The sequence below is a fragment of the Sciurus vulgaris genome (genome assembly GCF_902686455.1).
Source record: "Sciurus vulgaris genome assembly, chromosome: X".
Taxonomy (NCBI): domain Eukaryota; kingdom Metazoa; phylum Chordata; class Mammalia; order Rodentia; family Sciuridae; genus Sciurus; species Sciurus vulgaris.
Genome location: NC_136471.1, coordinates 41,333,169 through 41,354,782, shown reverse-complemented (window position 1 = coordinate 41,354,782; position 21,614 = coordinate 41,333,169). Strand labels below are relative to the sequence as shown.

At 38.2% G+C, this 21,614-nt stretch overlaps 1 protein-coding gene across 7 annotated transcripts in view; it reads left to right on the top strand.

Annotated features, from left to right (window-relative positions):
- TMEM164 (transmembrane protein 164) overlaps window positions 1–21,614 on the top strand; it is a 164,567-nt gene that overhangs the window by 80,711 nt on the left and 62,242 nt on the right. For 6 of the 7 annotated variants that reach the window (XM_079124870.1, XM_079124869.1, XM_079124865.1 and 3 more), the window contains one exon: window positions 6,128–6,194. The exons of the other annotated variant lie outside the window; for it this stretch is intronic. In XM_079124870.1, the coding sequence (XP_078980996.1) occupies window positions 6,135–6,194 (60 nt within the window). In that variant the 5' untranslated portion in view covers window positions 6,128–6,134. The remainder of the gene's footprint in view (window positions 1–6,127; window positions 6,195–21,614) is intronic. 7 annotated transcript variants of the gene reach the window in all.

Sequence of the window (21,614 nt, the reverse complement as noted above, 5' to 3'; positions counted from 1 at the left end):
GGCAAGTGCTGTACCACTGAGCCACAACCCCAGTCCTCTGTTTTTTATGTTCTGACTTATTCTGAAAAATTTCAAGCATAAAGAAGAGTGAACAGTGCTGTCCACTGAGTGATCATATGACCTCCATCTAGATTCAGTAGTTCTTATGCTTTCTGTTCTGTGAGTTCTAAAATGTAAGTTGTGCTTCCTGCCAAATAATAGCGTATCAGACAGCTGACAAAAAAGGTGCACTTTCAGACCATGAGCCCAAAGAAAAAGGAGGTCAATGTGGAAGGACCCTGGACTCTGTATGGTACAACAGGTCTCTTGTGTTTATAATACAAATTATAGAAATTAATCTCAATACATCTAGCCAATGTGGAAAGAAAAGATTCAGATGTCCATAGATATGACAGTGGATAAGTAACTTATAGTACATTCGTACAATTGAATGTTGTTCAACAGTGAAAAACAGATAAAGTAGAGCTTCATTTATTGACATAGGTAATTAGAGGAAGCCATGGTAGGTGAAAAGTGTAATTTGCAAGAGACATATATTCAATATATAATACCATATATTTAATGGGATGAAAATGAAACAACATGACATAGTTTGTGGATACAAATGAATATAATAAACATTTAAAAACATGCATAGAAAGGAAGGCCTACTTCAGAATTGAGGTTCCTGCTGGTGGGGAGTGGGATAGATAAATGTTGTTTAGGAAGGGTATACATAGTGCTTCAGTGGAATCAACAATATTCAGACTGACTTAAGTAGGACAAAGGATACATGAGTGCACATTGTATGCTTTTAAAAATACTTTTCTGTTTGAAAATTTCAAGGTCAAAATATAGGGTGAGGAAACATTGTTTAAAAGGTTTAGGATCTTGGATCACTTTGTAGGTGTGAAAGCTGAGGCTGGGAGAGCTGTGTTTTGCTTCTCATGTATATTTTGAATTTTATCATATAGTAATGTTGACTTTTTCAGTGTAATGTTGTATGAGTTTTTACACATGTATAGATTTCTGTAACTGCCACCACAATCAGGGAATAGGACACTACTGTTGCTTCTAAGAATTCCTCATACTATCCCTTTAGAATGATACCCACATCCCTAAAACCTGGCAACCATTCATCAGTTCTCCTTCACTATAGTTTTGTTGTTCAGAGAATATCATACATATGGAAACCTACTATATGTAATCTTTTGAGAGTGACTTTGTTCATGCAGTATAATGCTGCATGAGATTTATCTTAAGTTCTTGCATGTATCACTTGTTCACTCCTTTTAATTTCTGAGTAGTTTTCCATGTGTGTGTTTACCACAGTTTGTTTATTTACTCATTGAAGGACATCTGAACTGGTTTCAAATTTTGGCTATTATAAATACAGTTGCTGGGCTAAACTCAGTGGTAGAGGGCTTGCTTAGTATGTGTGAAGCACTCGTTTGATTCTCAGGATTGTATATAAATGAAATGAAAGTCCATCAACAACTAAAAATATTAAAACAATAAATTAATAGCATTGCTGTAAACACTTGTATACAGGTTTTTGCATAAATATGAATTTTCTTCTCAGGAGGGTAAATAAATATCCAGGACCAGGGTTATTGGGTCATAGGATAAATACTTTTAATTTTATAAAATTTATAAGACACTTCCAAATTATTTTCCAAAGTGATATTTTTGCATTTTACATTTCCACCAACATGTGAAAGTTCAAATTTCTGCACATCCTCTCCAGCAATTGCTATTGTCAGTATTTGTATATTAGCAGTTCTATCGATACATGAGGAATGGTGCTGGGGATCAAACCCAGGGCCTTGTGCATGCCTGGCTAGCACTCTACCACTGAGCTACACTCCCAGCCCCATATATCTTTTGGTGAAGTTTCTAATCAAATTTTTAGCTCATTTAAAAAATTGAGTTGTTTTCTTATTGTTGAGTTTGAGGATCCTTTATATATTCCAGATAAAAGTTCTTTTTTGGATCTGTGATTTGCAAATAGTTTTCCCATTCTGTATCATTATACAGCTTGTCTTTTCATTGTCTTTAAAACTATTCTTCAGATAAAAACTTTTAGCTTTTAAGTTAAATTTATAATTTTTTTCTTTATGTATTGTGGTTTTGGTGTCATATTAGTCAAAGAAATATTTGCCTAACTGAAGGTCACAGAGATATTTTTGTTTTCTTCTAAAATTTTTATAATTTTAAATTTCTATTTAGATTTATGACAACCATTATATAAGATGTGAGGCTTAGATTATGCATCTACATTATTTTACATAGGAATGTCCAGTTGTTCCAATAGCATTTTGCACTACTGTAGAAATCAAATTACCATATCAGTGTGGGTCTGATATTGGACTCTTCTGTTTTATATTTAATGTGTCTATTCTTAACCAGTACTGCATTGTTCTGATTGCTGTAACTTTATGATAAGCCTTAAAATCGAGTAATATGATTTCTTCATCTATCTTCTTTTTCTAAACATTTTCAGCTATTCCTGTTTCTTTGCCCTTCCATATACATTTTAGAGTCAGTTTACCTGTACCTATAAAATATCCTATTGAAATTTTGGTCAGAATTGTTTTGACTCCATTGATCATTTTGGGGAGAATTGACATCTTTTCTATGTGGAACCAGCTAAGCTATACAAAACCAAGAAGTCCTGTAGGTAATATTCATGGCAGCGGTTAATGGCTGTTTTGTATTCTCTTTTTTTAAAGGCCCAGTTCTCTTGTTTGTAGTTGTAGAGAAAAACAATACTTTATTTATTTATTTATTTATTTATTTATTTATTTATTTATTTATTTATTTATTTATTTATTTATTTATATGTGGTACTGAGGATGGAACCCAGTGCTTCACATGTGCTAGGCAAGCACTCTACCACTGAAGCCACAACCCCAGCCCTTGTTTTATATTCTTTTATGTGATGGCCAGTCAGGTATGTCCAAAGGGGGAAAGAAGAAGAAAAGTTTATTATACTTACAGGGGCCTGTCATGCTAAGCAGGGACACATGGGAAAAACACCAGGATAAAGCAGCCAGGAGGCAGAAGGCAGGAGCAAGGGGAAGGTTTAGGCCATCTTTGATCAGTTACTCACCTGTCAGGCTGTGCTCTGGGGTCTGTAGAGCATGGTGCAGCTGTATAATCAAGGCAGTTTCATCCCAGAGCACAGAAAGGGTTCCATTACCTTCACATATGATCCCATGGGTAACAGAACTGCTTCCTGCCTGGCCTATAGTATGGTACACACACATACACATCACAAAACAAATGTAACGTTCATGCCACATATCTAAAGCTGAGTATAGTAGTAAAAGCACAGACTTGAAACTTGGGGAGACCTGAGTGCGACTTTTGACCCAGTCATTTATTATGTGTGTGATCTTGGGCAAGTCACTTAATCACTTGGAGTGACTTGGCCACTCAGCTATGAAATGAAGCTATGGAATGAATAAGATGATAATGATAATGATAATAAAAACTGAGTGGGGAATGAATGTGATGATGTGTCTGAATACTTAGCCCAGGGATTTGCATGTAGAAATGGTCAGTACATCTTTGATATTTTTGTAATTAACAGTGTGTAAGACTTCTTTATATATTAAAGATAATTTACCCTTTCACATATATTTTGTATCACTGAATTTTGAGAACTCAGACAAAGGCTTATCTTTATCTAGTAGCTTATTCATTTTGAATCTTGATGTTCATTTTATCTACTTTATCTTTGGCTTTCCCTGGGCCCCTGGAATCAATTCCACTGTCCTCAAGATGTAACTTAGTATTTCACTAATGTCTAATTGGCCTTGTGCAAATGCCAACATTCTTTTGAGGTCAGTGGCAAAGCCTGGCATAAGAATCCAGCTTTATCTTAATTATCAGTGTGATTTTTCCTCTCTCAGGAAGAGTCTTTATGCTGTTGCTCTCATAGATGAGGGTCCCAGGGCAGGGCTAAACTAAACTCTGCTTCACCTAGGCCTGGAATTCAGAGCACAGGGTGCTCTCTTGAATGACCCTCCTGAAATAGCATGGTAAGCTGGCCAGCCTGAAGTGGCAGGAGTGATAATTGTGTTAGTGTGTTGCCTCTTCTGGAAGCCTGTATTGGGCAAGCCAAGTGCTATTAACCTATAGGACTTTATTGACCTGGCACGGCCAAAGAGTCTTCTCCCTTTAAATTCATCCCTTGAAAGCCTATTAAACCCAGGTCAGGTAATACAGGAGGAGGTAGGGGGATCCATGGAACCAAAAGGAAGGACAAAATAGTATCCCTGACTTTCTAACTGAGGTCATATTTGGGAGGGAAGAAGGAAGTAAGCCTCTGATGTAAGACAGTGGGAGGGATATGAGATATTTGGCATCTGGAATCAGAAGAATCTGGGTGTGAGTCCTGATTTCCATCTGATACAAGACATTGACTAGGTTACCTCAGGTCCTGATTCTGGCTTCTTCATCATCAGAATGGGAAAAGTCACTATACCTGTCTCATAAGATTGCTGTAAAAATTGAGAGGGAGAGTTCATGTAAAGAAGCTAATTAGATAACTTGCCTAGAATATATATTTTTATGTGTTTTTTAAATACATGACAGTAGGATTCATTTTGATATGATTTTATAAGCATTGAATATATCTTATTCTAGTTAGGACCCCATTCTTACAGATGTTCATGATGGTGGGATTCACTATGGTGTATTCATATACATATATAGGAAAATTATTTCAGATTCATTCTACTGTCTTTCCTTTTCCTATACCCCTCTCCCTCCCTTCCCTTCATTCTCCTTTGTCTAGTCTACTGAACATCTATTCTTCTCTTCTTCCCTCTTATTGTGAGTTAGCTTCCACACGTCAGCAAAAACATTTGACCTTTGACTTTTTTGGGACTGGCTTATTTCCTTTAGCATGATAGTCTCCAGGTCTGTCCACTTAACTTGCCAATGTCATAAAGTCATTCTTTGTGGCTGAGTAATATTCCATTGTGAATATATACCACAACATTCTATCCATTCATTTCTTGAACATTGCCTGGAATATATTAAGTGTTCATCATTACTATAATGGAAACTTTGGTAACAAAAAACAGAGTGGGGGAAATAAAAAGTAGTCTTGGAGCCTATTTCTAGAAGAGATCCCTATTCTCTGGGATCTCCTGGTAATGTCTCTTACATTTATAAACACTTCTATAATCTCCAAAGAAAGAACCAAAGTTTTAGGGAACTTCAGCATGTGGCCTGCCTTTCTCATCATGGCAAAGTATACATCCTGGTAGGATTGCTGTGTGACACACACACACATGCACACACCCCTAGCTAGTATCGTTAAGAGGCATGATGACTCAGTGAATGATGAAATAAACTGCTTAAATCCTCTTAGAGCCCTTACAAGCAGGATTTTTTCCTGGGTAAATTGTTCTTGACTTATGAAGAGTTTCTACTTTGGTGTTGGGAGTGGGAAACATTATTAACTACCCAATATTGGAGACTGGTGGTTTTCATTTTCTTCATCTTCTTTTTTCTTTTCTTTTGCTTTTAAGCCACAGAGCCCAATATGTAAAACAGAGCAAAGAAAACCTGGAGGGCTGCCACGCTTGCCCTCTGCACCTCCTGCATCAGCTCTGAAGCCATTTCTAAGCATGGGGATAAACAGTTTGGAAAGCATTACAGTTGGCTCCTGGGTTTTTTGGTCCAGGTCCCTGGGAAAACGACTTGGTCATGACTGTGTAAACAAGTGACCATAGTCTAATAAATAGGCCTCTACGATTACAACAGAAAACTTAGCTACTACAGTTCCTCTTTCCTAATGCCTCAGCGGTTGAAGCCTCTGGTCAGGGCTGACAGGATGTTTAGGGAGCACAGAGCTCATTATGCAATGAAGTGTTGTAACCAGAGTGTGTTCAGGAAGTGTTTGGGGGATTCGGAAGCACTGGTAGTGTTCTTCAGAACATTTCAATTAGTACAAAATATGCTGCTTTTAATTTTTCTGTGTGTGTGCAAAGTCTATGGCTGTTTTACACAGACAGCTTCTTGTATATATGACCCCCTCCCACATGGCCTGGCTTAACCTGATGCATTTTCTTTTTCTAACTCTGCATCAGGGTCTGTGTGTGACCTGGACTTGTTCTTCTTTCCCCTCCAGGTTACAGATGCACATGTTGAATGGGGCTCTTCTGGCGTTGCTGTTTCCTGTGGTAAATACCCGGCTGGTGAGTAGCCTCTTCTAGAAATGTTCTAGCAATATCCAAAATAGTATTTGTTCTCTCCTTGCCTGTCCTCATTCTTAGCTAATATGGATATGTGGCTTACAACACACACATTAATGTTGAGGGGTTTTAAAAATTTTTTTAATTGTAGATGGACACAATACCTTTATTTTATTTATTTATTTTTATGTGGTGCTGAGGATCAAAGCCAGTTCCTCACACATGATAGGCAAGCACTCTACCACTGACCTACAACCCCATCCCTGATGTTGTGTTTTTGATGCAATGTGGTGGAGCTTGATGGGGTGAGGCTCGGGCTGCCTAAGGGTTTACATCAGAACTAGGACAGACAGGGCTGGGGATGTGGCTCAGTGGTTGAGTGCTTGCTTGGCTTGCTTGAGGCCCTGGATTTCATCTCTAGCACACCAAAAAGTGAACTAATAAAAATAAACTAGGACAGGCCAAAAAGCCTACTGAAACTCTTGGGAACATTTAGCAGAAAGATAGGGGACTTAGCTCCACCCATTAGACAGAGGCTTCCAGGTACTTTAGAATTATGCTAGAGAGCCTCAAAGCCTGTCTACCTTTTTCTAAGGGACCCCAGGGGCAAGAGTTCCATTCTTTTTCTATCCATTCAAATCCACAGAAATGTGTGGGTCACACAAACCCTCTGTGACTAGCTGCAAGAATCCCACTTTGACAGGGGACCAGGTGATAAACTACCTTTGAGAGAAGCAGGTGCTACATGTCTGGGTAGGGGGTAACTGGGCACTGCCCTTAGATTTCCATATGTGGGGCTATGGAGGAATTAGCGGGCTACTTTAGAAAGGTCAGGGAAATAAATCACTTGTAAAATCATTAGTACTGCTTTCACGACTGAAGTTTACCTCAGGCATAAAAATCAGACTATAATTCTTGAAATCATAATCTTTCCTTTTGGATAGCACTTTATAAGGCTTTCTCACATGACAGCTGTATGACATAGACATATGTTGATTTCTTGCTTTACAGAGGAAGAAACTGATATTGAGGGAGTGACATAAAGTCTAAGTGGCAGAATGAGAAGCAGCGCCTGAGCTTTTTGATCCTAAAACCACAGTTATGCGTTGCTCCTTCTGAAGAATGTAGATACTCACATACACTCCTGTGATACTTGTACTTTTATAAAAAAAATTTTGTAGTTGTAGATGGACAGAATACCTTTATTTTATTTGTTTATTTTTATGTGTTGCTGAGGATTGAACCCAGTGCTTTGAACATGCCAGGCAAACCAGTGAGCCACAACCCCAGCCTTGATACTTGCACTTTTTCAGCTACATATTATATATCAGCAGAAATAAAAATGGGAAGCATTCATTCTAAAGCAGTGATTGTGAACCACTATGCTCTGGGATCATTTATTTAGCTTGGTTTCATCATTCCACAGTGTAAACATATATCAAAGCATCATCACGTTTTTACCCCTTAATTATAGTACACCACCCTGTCTACCCATAAGTGGAGACAACTTTTTGTCAATTAAATATAAAATAATAAACAAACTGGTAGAAAAAAAAAAAACAACCCTGATGCCCTGCCCTACCTTAAGATAGTCTAAGTTCATGGTCTTTGACAAAGCTTGGGTATTGTATCTTCAGAAGTACCCTGGTTCATTCTAACTCAGAGCCTAATTTGGAGGCCACTGATTTTTTTTTTTGCAGTGGCTCTGAAACTTAATGCCCATGGCACTTACTTCAGGAGGCTTCTTCAAAACTGAAACTGGAGGGCTAGGGATATGGCTCAGTGGTAGACTTCTTCCCTGGTATACATGAGGCCCTGGCTCCATCCCCAGTACTGCCAATAAAAACACTCCTGCTTTGGTCTCAGAGCTAGAGTGGATTATATCAAAGAATGATACAAATTATCTAAATTGACAGCATAAATCTATACTTTAAAAAATATGGCTACTTTGACTTGCCACAGCATCATTCATTCCTTACTGACTCAGGGACATGGAACAGTGTTGGAGTAGAAGTTATTCTGCCTGTGGAGGTGACCTACAATATTGTCTCATCTCTCTGCCCACATTGTGTCCGCTTTCTCAGGAGATTGAGAGAGAGGTCCAGCAAATAGAGGTGCTTTCTCCATTTCTAGCAGCTTCATCAGATTCCAGGAAAGGGAGGCATATCAGCAAACCTCTCCCTAGACTAAAAGAGCCATTGATTCTGCATGTGAGTGCTTCCAGTCTGCAGTTCTAGTTAAATAGTCTCTGCCATCAGGTGGACATCCATAGGAATGGATATGGTGCTCTAGACAGACCACTTTCAATTCTATCCCTAGTAGACCTTTCCCCGAGCAAAAGCCAAATGGTGTTCTTCTGGAAGAGCCATTGAGCATAAGCAAGAAGTTATGCTTCCAGTTGTGTAAGCATAAGAAAACAAAGGGCCCAGTTACATATCCAACATCATTTAGGAAGCTGATGGTAAGGTTTCATTCAGTCGGCATTGTTATACGAATGGCATGTATCACACTGGGTCTGCTGTTGTTTTCTTAGGCCTTTTATCAATAATAGCAGCAGCATTGTCAGCTGCCACTTCTTGAGTGCTTATGTTGTGCCACGTACTGTTGTATTTTACATGGATTAATTTGTTTAATCCTTAAAATAAATTTATGAGTCACGGTACTGTTATTATCCACAAGATCAAGATGCCAGCAGGATTGTCTTCCTCTGAGGCCTCTCTGGCTTGCAGATGGCAGCCCTCTGGCTTTTTTACGTGGTCATCTCTCTGCATGCATACCCATAGTGATTCTTTGTGTGGCCAGATTGACTCTAACAAGAACATCCATCAGGTTGGATTAGAGTCCATTCTGATAGCCTTCTTTTAACTTAATCCCCTCTCTGAAAGCCCTGTCTCAATACATTCACATTCTAAGGTGCTGGGGATTAGGACTTCAGTGTAGGAATTTGGAGGGCCGGGTATGCAATTTAGCCCATAGCACCTGTACTACCCTACATAGAGAACATTGTTTCTCCCCTGTCACCCCATGCTTTCCTTCTCTCACTTGCTCTATACTCTCCCTCTCCCCTTTTTCTCTTCTCTCACGGCAGATGTGCTGTTACATCTGTTACATTAACAGCTAACACTTTCCTAATAAATGTCAAGCTATTGACAATCAGCGTATTAAGCAGGTTCAAGTAACTTTCCCTGATACCAAAACTTCTTTAATGGGCTGTCTCTAAACTAAGGATTCCAGTCACTCTGGTAAATCTTTGTGTTCTTTTTCTAAAATGACAGCAAGCAAAACTTGAGATGTCTCCATTCGCATGTGTCATTGCAGTTAGTTTTGGTCTGGTTTAAATTGTTGGGACCCCTCTTGGACAACTCTGGCCTTTAGGGCTGTTTGGTTTGCAACCCTTTACTTGTGCTCAGATTGACTCATACAAGACAGCAAGATTGGCAAGTCTTTCTTAAACCTGATGATTCAATTAAGCAAGAAGCCAGCTTTTGACTTCTCTCTTGCCTTTCCTTCTTGGACTTTTATCTTTTTAATTCTTTTTCCCTCATTAGTAAAGATGAGAAAGCAGGAAAAATAAAATGACATACATATATTCACATATGTGAAGAGAGTAAGAGGGAGTTGGAGGTTATGGCTATAGTCAGCTCAGAATTTGGGATCATCCGTGAATTTCCACATGCCTATTCCACCCTGTGAACCATTAGCACCAGAATTTGGAGACCAGCTATAATATGCCTGGTTTCAGTTCCTCCTAGTCGACCATTTTTAAAGCTGATGACATAGAAGGATGACATTCCAGTGGCCCCCCATTACTAGTAAGTACTTGTCATAGCCAGGATCATGGTGGGGGGGTACTTTCTGGCTTCTGATGAAGTACATTAAAGGTGATTTCCAGCAAAATATGTCCTTTGTTTTTTTAGAAGGAAGGAGGACAAACACATCATGAAAATATTGATTAGTAGATTTGCAGGAGCTCAAAGCTTGTCTAATTTAATCTTATCTTCCAGAGGGGTGATTTAGGAGGATGAATAACTTGCTGAAGGAGACAGGGTGGATGCACCTGGAACACGAGTCCTCTGACTCAGACTTCAGAGTTCTTTCCCTATTCTGTGACTGAGATTCAGAGTGAGTTTGCATGCTGGTGAGGCAAGATGCTTAAGTTTCTCTGAGTACCCAATGAGAACTAAAGAGCCTCTTCTTTTCCAAATGTTCAAGCACAGTTTTTTTGTGTGTGTTTGTGTGTGAAGTCCTGAATCAAATCCAAGGCTTCACATGCTAGGCAAGTTTTCTACCACTGAGCTATACCCCCCCGGCCCACAAACACACAATTTTGCATAGTTTCAGGAGGGTCAAAGACTGCCTCCACCCCTCCTTATCCCCCCTCCCTGCTGCAAGCCCATCCATGGATCCGAATTTAAGATCCCAGCCTGTCAGTAGTTCACAGCTTAGGGAGTAGAAGTGCTGTCTACTTTGTGAGTTCCTTTCTATAGCCATGGGCCATTTGTCCTAATGATGATGCTGGGTTTCATATCTGTGCCTGTCACTTTGCAAACTTTGCATCATCTAGTCCAGGCTAAACTAACTTCTAGAAAAATAGAAAGCTAAGAGATGGGAGCTGAGTAGAATGCCCACATTAGATTTTCAGTTATAGGTCTCACCTTGCAGAGCTGGTAATCTGGCCCAGGAATGAGGCACTAGGCCCATGATACATTCACAGCCCTTTGCCTTTTGCCCCCTTTGCCTTTTGCCTCTTTTGCTCTCTGACCCCCATGAAAGTTTCTTCTGAATTCAGAGTGTTCTGAGAAAGGGAGACTGGACACAGAAAAGAAACTTAAGACAGTGTATCAGCCCCCTTCCCAGCCGAAGACAATAGCCTGGTCTGCATTTGTTTTTGTAGTCATTTTTCTTGTAGGATTTTAAGAGGAACAGTGATAATGATTCTTTTCATTAGGCTCCTTTCTTCTTCAAGACCTAAATCCAGAAGTATATTATTATCTCATTATCAAAATTGCCCATTATTGTGTATCTATGTTGATCCATGTTTATCTATTATGTTTGTTCTTTTTTATTCCTTTACTACCCCTCCTCTTTTGCCCAGTTCTTTTTTTTTTTTTTTTTTTTTTTTCGGTTTGATGGTTCTTTTGAACGTTCCTAACTCTCGGACCTGGTGGAGGAGGTTAGTAATGCTCATGAAAATCATCTCTGTTTCTTGGGATGCAATTCTGTCAGCACACCTTGTCCCCATGTATGCTGCTGGGAAAACTTTCCTTTCACTAATGCAAATAGGGTTGAGAATCTCACTCTTTGCTAATTGGCACATTGAAATGTGCTAATTGACCTAGAAGAGTTATTTCTGTGACCGACAAATTGAGCTATTTAAAAAAGTTATAGTTTGAAGTTTGGACATGAACTGGGGACAGAATGTCCCTAAGGGTACTTAAAACATAAAAAGCTTGTTTTCAAAAGAGGCCTTAACTTTTTGAAGAATTGATTAAGGCAAAATGGTTTCCTAACCTTCTGCAAAGGGTGGTGTGTATCTGATCAGATGAGTGCAATGTGTCCAAGTATGTGGAAGTCTTAAGAAGAGTTTAGGGCTCCTGGCCCAAACTGCATTCTAGGGACTACCTTCAAATACATCTAATTACTACTAATATTTTAAGATTAAGCTATGAGTGTGGTAGAGGTTCTTCATCCTCCGGGATTCTAATCTGGAACACACCTGTCAATTTGCAGGTTCATTTTGAGTACTTTTCTGTGTCAAAGACTGTGCTGTGTACTACAGGACTTTCAGAAACAGCCAAGGGACATTTCTGGCCTTCAAGGAACTTGCAGGTTAGAGAAGGTATAAATGCCTGAGAAGTTATGGCAATACAGGTTGATCATGCCTAACCCCAAAATCTCAAAGTCAAAATGGTCCAAAACCTGAACCTTTCTTTTATTGTTTAATTAAAAAGAATTTTTGGACTGGGGAATATAGCTCAGTTGGTAGAGTGCTTGCCTCGCAAGCACAAGGCCCTGGGTTCAATTCCCAACACTGCAAAAAAAAATTTATACATATATGTAGGGTAATAAAATCTATCTCATTCTACCATCCTTCCCATCCCCTCTGCCCTACCCCTACCCTCACACTCCTCTGCATAATCCAAAGTTCCTTCATCCTTCCCTACCCATCCTCCCACTATGGATAAGCATTCACTTATCAGAGAAAACATTCAGCCTTTGGTGTTTTGGAATTGGCTTATTTCACTTGGCTTGATATTCTCCAGTTCCATCCATTTATCTGCAAATGCCATAATTTCATTCTTCTTTAAGACTGAGTAATATTCCATGTACACAATGGAAGATTATCCATTGTGTATCCAATATTTTCTTTATCCATTCATCTGTTGAAGGGCATCTAGATTGGTTCCATAATTTAGCTATTGTGTATTGAGCTGCTATAAACATCAATGTGGCTGCATCACTGTAGTATGCTGATTTTAAGTCCTTTGGGTATAGGCCAGGGAGTGGGATAGCATAGCTGGGTCAAATGGTGGTTCCATTCCAAGCTTTCTGAGGAATCTCCATACTGCTTTCCAAAGCGGTTGCACCAATCTGCAGTCCCACCAACAATGTATGAGCATACCTTTTTCCCCATATCCTTGCCAATATTTATTGTTGCTTGTATTCTTAGTTGCCATTCTGGCTGGAGTGAGATGAAATCTTAGAGTAGTTTTGATTTGGATTTCTCTAATTGCAATAGATGATGAACATTTTTTCATGTGTTTGTTGATCGATGGTATTTCTTCTGTGAAGTATCTGTTCAGTTCCTTAGCCCATTTATTGATTGGGTTAATTGTATTTTTGGTATTTAAGTTTTTTGAGTTCTTTACAAATTCTGGAGATTAGTGCTCTATCTGAGGTGCATGTGGTAAAGATTTTTTCTCATTCTGTAACCTCTCTCTTCATATTATTGATTGCTTCCTTTGCTGAGAAGAAGCTTTTTAGTTTGAATTCATCCCATTTATTGATTCTTGATTTTACTTCTTGCGCTTTAGGAGTCTTGTTAAGGAAGTCAGATCCTAAGCCAACATGGTGAAGATTTGGGTGTACTTTTTCTTCTATTAGGTCCAGATTCTCTGATCTAGTGACTATGTGTTTGATCTACTTCAAGTTGATTTTTGTGCAGGATAAGAGATAGTGGTTTAATTTCATTTTGTTACACATGGATTTCTAGTTTTCCCAGTACCATTTGTTGAATAGGCTATCTTTTCTCCCATGTATATTTCTGGCCTCTTTGTCTAGTATGAGGTAACTGTATTTATGTGGGTTTGTCTCTGTGTCTTCTATTCTGTACCATTGGTCTACGTGTCTATTTTGTTACTATTGCTCTGTAGTATAGTTTAAGGTCTGATAGTGTTATGCCTCCTGCTTTACTCTTCTTGCTAAGGATTGCTTTGGCTATTCTGGGTCTCTTATTTTGTCAAATGAATTTCATGATTGCTTTTTCTAGTTCTAGGAAGAATGGGATTTTGATAGGAATTGCATTCCATCTGTATAACACTTTTGGTAGTATGACCATTTTGACAATATTAATTCTGCCTATCTAGGAATGTGGGAAATCTTTCCATCTTCTAAGGTCTTCTTCAATTTCTTTCTTTAGTGTTCCATAGTTTTCATTGTAGAGGTCTTTCACCTCTTTTATTAGGTTGATTCTCAAGAGTCTTATTTTTTTGAGGCTATTGTGAATGGGGCAATTTTCCTAATTTCTCTTGTAGTGAACTCTCCACTTATGTATAGAAATGCATTTGATTTATGGGTATTGATTTTGTATCCTGCTATTTTGCCAAATTCATTTATGAGTTCTAGGAGTTTTCTGGTGGAATTTTTTGGATCTTCTAAATATAGAATCATGACATCAGCAAATAGTGATAGTTTGAATTCTTGTTCTATTTGTATCCCTTTAATTTCTTTCATCTGTCTGCTATGGCTAGAGTTTCAAGGATGATGTAGAATAGAAGTGGTGAAAAAGAGTATCCCTCTCTTGTTCCAGTTCTTAGGGGGAATGCTTTCACTTTTTCTCCACTTAGAATGATATTGACCTTGGACTTAGCATAGATAGCTTTACAATCCTCAGGTATGTTCCTAGTATCCCTAGTTTTTCTTGCATTTTGAACATTAAGAGGTGCTGTATTTTGTCAAATGCTTTTTCTGCGTCTATTGAGATAATCATATGATTCTTGTCATTAAGTCTATTGGTGTGATGGATTACATTTATTGATTTCTGTATATTGAACCAACCTTGCATTCCAGGGATGAACCCCACTTGATCATGGTGCACTATCTTTTTAATATGTTTTTGGATGCAATTTGCCATAATTTTATTGAAAATTTTTGTGTCTACATTCATTGGGGATATGGATCTGCAGTTTTCTTTTCTTGATGTGTCTTTGGTTTTGGTATAAGGATGATACTAGCCTCACAGAATGAGTTTAGAAGGGTTCACTCCTTTTCTATTTCATGGAATAATTTGAGGAGTATTGGTGTTAATTCTTCTTTAAAGGTCTTGCCGAGCTTAGCTGAGAATCTGTGTGGTCCTGGGCTTTTTTTGGTTCATAGGTTTTTGATGGCATCTTCTATTTCATTGCTTGAGACTGATCTGTTTAAATTGTGTATGTCCTCCTGCATTCTTTGGGGTAGATCATGTCCCTAGAAATTTGTCAATGTCTTCAAGTTTTTCTATTTTGTTTGAATATAAATTTTCAAAATAGTTTCTAATTATCTTCTGTATTTTAGTAATATCTGTTGTGATATTTCCTTTTTCATCATGAATTTTAGTAATTGGAGTTTTCTCTCTTTGTTAGTGTGACTAAGGGTTTATCAATTTTATTTTTTCAGAGAATCAACAACTTTTTATTTTGTCAGTTTTTTGAATGGTTTCTCGTTTCAATTTCATTGATTTCAGTTCTAATTTTAATTATTTCCTGTCTTCTACTATTTTTGGTGTTGATCTGTTCTTCTTTTTCTAGAGCTTTGAGACATAATGTTAGGTCATTTATTTGTTGACTTTTTATTCTTTTCATGAATGAGCTCAATGCAATGAACTTTCCTCTTAGCACTACCTTCATAGCATCCCAGAGATTTTGATATGTTCTATCAGTGTTTTCATTTACCTCTAAGAATTTTTTTATTTCCTCCATGATTTCTTCTTTTATCCATTCATCATTCAGTAGTATGCTATGTAGTCTCCAGGTGTTGGAGTAGCTTCTATTTTTTATTTTAGTGTTGATTTCTAGTTTCATTCTGTTATGATCTGATAGAATGCACGGTAGTATTTCTTCTTTTTTTTGTATGTGTTGAGAGTTGCTTTGTGGCATAACATAGGATCTGTTTTAGAGAAGGATCCATGTACTCCTGAGAAGAAAGTGTATTTCCTTGATGATGGATGAAATACTCTATATATGTCTCTTAAGTCCAAATCATTGATTGTATTATTTAATTATATGGTTTCTCTGTTTAGTTTTTGTTTGGAAGATCTGTCATGGTGAGAGAGGTGTGTTAAAGTCACCAAGCATTTTTGTGTTGTGGTCTATTTGATTCTTGAAATTGAACAGGGTTTGTTTGATGTATGTAGATGCTCCATTGTTTCGGCATATATATTTACGATTGTTATGTCTTGTTAGTGTATGATTGCCTTAAACAGTTTGAAATGTCCTTCTTATCCCTTCTGACTAACTTTGGTTTGAAGTCCACTTTATCTGATATGAGGATGGAAACCCCTGCTCGTTTAACACGGTCCTTGTGAGGGATATGTTTTTTCCCAACCTTTCACCTTCAGTCTGTGATTGTCTTTTCCTAGGAGGTGAATCTCTTGAAGACAGCATATTGTTGCATCTTGTTTTTTAATCCAATCTGCCAGTTCATGTCTTTTGATTGATGAATTTAGGCCATTAATATTCAGGGTCATTATTGAGATATGATTTGTATTCCTGGTCATTTTAGTTTATTTTTGGTTTTTAACTTGACTTAGTTTCTCCCTCGATTGACCTTCCCTTTACTGTTGTTCGTCCCTTTGCTGGTTTTCATTTTTTTTTTTTTTTCATTTCCTCCTCATGGAATATTTTTTCTGAGAATGTTCTGTAGTGTAGGCTTTCTAGTTGTGAATTCCTTTAACTTTTGTTTATCATGGAAGGTTTTTATTTCATCTTCAAATCTGAAGCTTAATTTTGCTGGATATAAAATTCTTGGTTGGCACTAATTCTCTTTCAGAGTTTGATATATGTTACTCCAGGACCTCCTGGCATTGAGGGTCTGGGTTGAGAAATCAGCTGAGACCTGAATTGGTTTCCTTTTATATGTAATTTGTTTTTTTTTTCTCTTGCAGCCTTTAAAAATCTATCCTTACTCTGTATTTTAGTCATTCTCATCATATGTGCTTCGGTGTGAGTCTGCTGTAATTTTGTACATGTGGGGTCCTGTAAGCATCTTGTAGTTGATTTTTCACTTCATTCTTTACATTTGGCAAGTTTTCTGATATTATGTCATTGAAAAGTTTGTGCATTCCTTTGGTTTGTATTTCCATGCCTTCATCTATTCCAATAAATCTTAAATTTGGTCTTTTCATGTTCTCCCATATTTCTTGGAAGTTATGTTCGTGGTTTCTTATCATCTCTGTGTGGTCAACTTTATTTTTAAGAGTATGTATTTTGTCTTCATTGTCTGAGGTTCTGTGTTCCTAGTGGTCTAGTCTGTTGGTGATACTTTCCATTGAATTTTTAATTTGTTTTTTTGTTTCTTTCATTTTGAGGATTTCTTTTTATATTCTCTGGCTCTTTTTTTTATTGTAAACAAATGGGATACATGTTGTTTCTCTGTACATGGCGTAAAGGCATACCATTTGTGTAATCATAAATTTACATACAGTAATGTTGTTTGATTCATTCTGTTATTTTTCCCTTCCCCCCACCCCTCCCACCCCTCTTTACCCTCTATACAGTACTTTCTTCCTCCATACTTGCCCCCCTCCCTAACCCTAACTCTAACCCTAACATTAACCCTTCCCTCCCCCCCTTTATGTGTCATCCTCCACTTATTAGCGATATCATTCGTCCTTTGGCTTTTTGAGATTGGCTTATCTCAGCATGATATTCTCCAATTTCATCCATTTGCCTGCAAATGCCATAATTTTGTCATTCTTTATGGCTGAGTAATATTCCATTGTGTATATATACCACAGTTTCTTTATCCACTCATCAATTGAAGGGCATCTAGGTTGGTTCCATAGTCTGGCTATTGTGAATTGAGCAGCTATGAACATTGATGTGGCTGTATCTCTGTAGTATGCTGATTTTAAGTCCTTTGGGTATAGGCCAAGGAGTGGGATAGCTGGGTCAAATGGAGGGTCCCTTCCAAGTTTTCTAAGGAATCTCCACACTGCTTTCCAGAGTGGCTGCATTAATTTGCAGCCCCACCAGCAATGTATGAGTGTACCTTTCTCCCCACATCCTCGCCAACACCTGTTGCTTGTATTTTTGATAATCGCCATTCTAATTGGGGTGAGATGGAATCTTAGGGTGGTTTTGATTTGCATTTCTCTTATTACTAGAGATGTTGAACATTTTTTCATATGTTTATTGATTGCTTGTACATCTTCTTCTGTGAAGTGTCTGTTCATTTCCTTAGCCCATTTGTTGATTGGATTATTTGTATTGTTGGTGTAGAGTTTTTTGAGTTCTTTATAGATTCTGGAGATTAGTGCTCTATCTGAAGTATGATTGGCAAAGATATTCTCCCACTCTGTAGGCTCTTTCTTCACATTACTGATAGTTTCCTTTGCTGAGAGAAAGCTTTTTAGTTTGAATCTATCCCAGTTATTGATTCTTGCTTTTATTTCTTGTGCTATGGGAGTCCTGTTGAGGAAGTCTGGTCCTAGGCCGACATGTTGAAGATCGGGACCTACTTTTTCTTCTATAATCTGCAGGGTCTCTGGTCTGATTCCAAGGTCCTTAATTCATTTTGAGTTGAGTTTTGTGCAGGGTGAGAGATATGGGTTTAGTTTCATTCTGTTGCATATGGATTTCCAATTCTCCCGGCACCATTTGTTGAAGAGGCTATCTTTTCTCCATTGCATATTTTTGGCGCCTTTGTCTAGTATTAGAAAGTTGTATTTATTTGGGTTTGTGTCCGTGTCCTCTATTCTGTACCATTGATCTACCTGTCTATTTTGGTACCAGTACCATGCCGTCTTTGTTACTATCGCTTTGGCTCTTTATTAAAGTCATCTTTCACTTCCTGTATTCTCTCTCCAATACCATCCTTTAGTTCAAAGATCAGTCTAACTATTTTCTAAATTCCTTCTCTGCTATTTCTTCTGTGTTGTCTATTGATTCTATTGTTGGAACATCTTGATTTGTTTGAGGTGCTTTGTTTCCTTGTTTTTTTGTGTTGTTTGTGTGCCCATCTAGTGGTATGGAGCTGAGGCAGTATGGATTCTACCCTGTAGTCTTATAGTGTCCCTGTAGGCTTCCAGTACCTCATCTGTGGGTTCTGTGACAATGGACTTCTAGGTAACAGTGGGCAGCAGGTGATTTGCTGGCAATCTGTGGGTGGTCTGCAGGCTAACAGCAGATGATCAGCAGATGGATGTCAGGTGGTGTGCAATGGGTAGGTGAAAGGCAGGTGATGGGCAGGCAAGAGGCTGGCAGATAGGGAAATGGTGGATGATTGGTGGTCAGTGAGCAATCTGCACTCAAAGGGCAGGTGATCAAGGCAGACAAATGGGGTAAACAGCAGGGGGTTGGTGGCCAGCAACAACTGCCTCATAGAGAAATAGTACTTTCTCTCCTTGAATCCTGAGTTATGGAAGGACAAGGAATGCAGCCTCCCTCTAGTCCACCATCTTGGATCTTCCCCAAATCTGAACCTTTCTGAGCATCAGTGTTTTTTCTACTAGCTGCTAAGACTCTGTAGTTTGGACAATATCTTCAGCCTATACCCCAAGTTCTCTTTTCAGTATCATAACTGTTCTCTGTGGGCAAGTACAGTATCTTTTATTTTGTGACTGTTCACCTAGTACGTGGTAGATATCCAGAGATAAGAATAACTAAATTCATCAGTTAACTGAAACCTCCATATTGCTAAGGGAAATTCTGGGTATCCTTGTCATATTTGTCCTGAGATCTTGAGTCTGAAGACAGAGCGGTGACAGATGGTATTCTCTTCCAGGTGAATTAATTTTTAAACACTTAAAATAATACCATTTTCCTGATTACAACAAAAGACATTTACTGTTGAAAATTTGTGAAATACAGCAAAATATAAATACAAAATTTAAAATCACCACCAATGCTAAGGTGGTTATTTTTCTACCCATTGAAAAACAACAAAACTCAGGAGGCTATTGTGCCTTTTGTCTTTTAAATGTATATGTTTTCTGTATAAAAGTAATATATATTCATAATTAAAATAATAGAAAATACAAAAACAAGAAATAAAATAACAGTCATAGAAAAGTAATGACTGTTACATTGTGTACTAAATGTTCTAGAAGGTTTTTTGTCTCTACATAGATGTTGAGAGTAAATATAGTGTGCTAGGGCTATATACAGTTCAGTGGTACAGTGCTTGCCTAGCACATGTGAGGCCCTGGGTTCAGTCCTCAGCACCACAAAAATAAATGAACAAAATAAAGGTATTGTGTCCATGCCCAGATAAAACAATTTTTAAAAAAAAAAAAAAAGAGTGATTATAGTGTACTGGTCAAAAGTGCCAACCCTGGAGCCAGACTGTGATTTAATGGCTGGCTCCTGTGTGGCTAGCCATGTGACCTTGGGTAAGGTACTTAGCTTTGTTGACCTTACCTGTTTATCTATAAAATGGTGCTCCACTGAATGGAGGTAAAGTATCACCAAATTACCATCTGCCATTACATGTACGTGTATATTACATGCACCAATGCCTGCCACATAATAAGTGATCAACAAGCATCAAATTCTACTATTGTTTCAGTGATTACTAATGTTATCTTAGATATTTTGAGGGAAATTCCTACTGGCATGTCCCCCCCACCACATACATATACTTTTTGTATGGTACTGGGAATTGAACCCAGGGGTGCTCTACTACTGAGATATATCCCCCATCCCTTTTACTTTTTATTTTGAATCAGGACCTTGCTAATTTACTGAGTCTGACCTCAAACTTGTGATCCTCCTGTCTTAGCCTCCTGAGTTGCTAGGATTACAGGCGTGCACCACCGTGCCCAGCAATTGGCATGCCCTTTTTGATGTTATTCTTCAGATCATTGGCCCTAGCTCCCTGAGCTGTGCAGTGACATGAAGGGGGCTTTGTTTCTGAATTAGCCTTGCTGAGTGAGATTAAAATTCCCTGGCAGGCTTTCTTGTCCACATTGACCAACCTTGCCTTTGTATTTTGCATTGGTTTCAGAGACAGCCTGTTCGATTAGAAAACTGGCCTGCCCTCTCTCCTCCTTCCTAACAGGTGAATTAAGCCCACTCCTGTTTTGTTTTGTTTTGTTTGCGAATGAAATAAACTGTGCAGATCTCTTGCATTTGTCAGTAGGCCCAAGCTCCTTAGCCCATTTAGAGAATGGCAGTAGTGAGTCTTTTCACCTTGAGCCAGTACTCCAAGCAATGCTTCTTTATGTAATTAAAGCCTTATCTTCTGAGTGCTTTCATTCTCTCCATCTGTGGTTCTCACCACTGGTTGCACAATTTGAATCCCAGAGCAGATTCAACACTTACACATTTATGCAAAACACCCCAGGCAATTCCAATGTGTGGCTAGGCAGCTCTGCTGTACGCTTTGTATGGGGCTTTGAATGAGTTAATTCCACCTTATCAAACATCAGATTGTCAAATAGGACTAGTAATGTCTTCTCTCTCTGATAGGGTATAGTGCAAAAAGAACAGATAACGAAAGAACAAAGAGCTTTGAAAAGTTAAAAGCACTACACAAGCAAATCCTTGTGCTTGTTCTGTCTTTATTCAGTCCCCCCTTTTTTTGGAAAGTAGATTCAATTGAGATTCAGTTTACACAAGATAAACTTATCCTTTTAAAGTATACAATTCAGTGGATTTTAGTATGTTCAGTGTTGGGCACCATCCCCACGTTTTAGCATTAGCCCTTTATCGCCTACCCAAAGAGAAGCCCTGTACCCATTAGCAGTCACAACCATTTCCCCCTCTCCAGCCTCTGGCATCTATGAATCTCCTTTCTGTCTCTACCGTTTTATCTATTCTAGACCTTTCATGTAAATGGAATCCTACAATATGTGGCTTTTTGTGACTGACTTCCTTCATTTAGCATAATGTTTTCAAGGTCTGTCCATGCTGTAATATGGACATTCATTCATTTTTTATGACTAAATAGTATTTTTTTGTATCATATATGATTGTATCATATATGACATTTTGTTTAGCCACTCAT